Below are 1,000 nucleotides of genomic sequence, written 5' to 3'. Positions count from 1 at the left end.
TGCTGGGGCAGGGGGGGGGGTCAGGAGGGGCAGCGGGCAGCTGCGGCACCCCGGCAGGCAGGCGTGGGCTAGTGCTGCCTGCCTCGCGCTCGCCTCCCGGCAAGGGGATGGAGCTGTCACTCGGGGACCCTCCCGCCTCGGGGGGGGGGTCCCGTCCCCGTCCCCGTCGTCCCCCCCCCCGGCCCAGCAAGCCCCCGCAGCCGCTCCCCGGCCGGAGCCGGGGAAGTGGCCGGGGTGAAAGAAACTCTAATGGGAAAACCGACGAGGGGGGGGGTGCGATGAGAACACCAAACAAAACCGGCTACGGGGGACGGGGGGGGGGTGTCACGAAACCGGGCCGCGCGCCGCGGGGCGGCGGGGCGGCTACTCCTTGGCCCTGCCGATGATGGCCAGGATGTAGAGGAAGATGTTGATGATGTCTGTGTAGAGGTTGAGGGCGGCGAAGACGTACTCCTCGGGGCTGAGCGCCAGCTGCTTGTTCCCCAGGATCATCTGCGTGTCCACCGCCAGGAACTGCGGGAGAGGGGAGGTCACAGCGGGGGACACACACACACACACGGGAGGGGGACACGGAGCCGGGCAGGGCGTGGTGGCGGGGGGGTGGGGGAGGCCAGCAGCACCCCACGCCCCACACAACCAAGCAGCCGCCCCGCGAGCGGGTCCCTTGCCCCCCCCCCCCATCCCATCCCCCCAGCTGGGCCCGGGTCCTGTGTGTGTGTGTCCCCCCAACCTGAGCCGCCGGGGATCCGGCGGACGGCTCAGCACCCCCCCACCCCCCGGGGAAGGGGCGGCAGCAGGAGGCAGGGGAGGACGGGTGGGCCCCCCCCGGCACTTACGCAGGTGAAGAGCAGGGCCCCCAGGGAAGCGTAGATGATGTCCATGATGCGGTTCCGGATGAAGATGCAGAGGATGGAGAAGACGATGAGGACGACGAGGCAGATGATGAGCACGCCCCGGCAGGAGGTGAAGTCGTACTTGGTCTGTGGGACAGGGGAGGAGT

General features: G+C 70.6%; 1 protein-coding gene across 1 annotated transcript; it reads right to left on the bottom strand.

Moving 5' to 3' along the window:
* GRINA (glutamate ionotropic receptor NMDA type subunit associated protein 1) lies at positions 1 to 980 on the bottom strand (the record flags this gene model as incomplete). The annotated part of the gene is given in 2 exon segments (XM_076364003.1): positions 1 to 513; positions 837 to 980. Coding segments are annotated over 2 exon segments (294 nt in total), but the record flags the coding sequence as incomplete, so codon positions are not given.
* Between the last annotated feature and the right edge of the window lie 20 nt (positions 981 to 1,000).

This window comes from Aptenodytes patagonicus, unplaced genomic scaffold (assembly GCF_965638725.1).
Source record: "Aptenodytes patagonicus unplaced genomic scaffold, bAptPat1.pri.cur scaffold_393, whole genome shotgun sequence".
Lineage (NCBI taxonomy): Eukaryota > Metazoa > Chordata > Aves > Sphenisciformes > Spheniscidae > Aptenodytes > Aptenodytes patagonicus.
The sequence above is the reverse complement of the archived record's forward strand: the minus strand, read 5'-3'. Positions and strand labels throughout refer to the sequence as shown.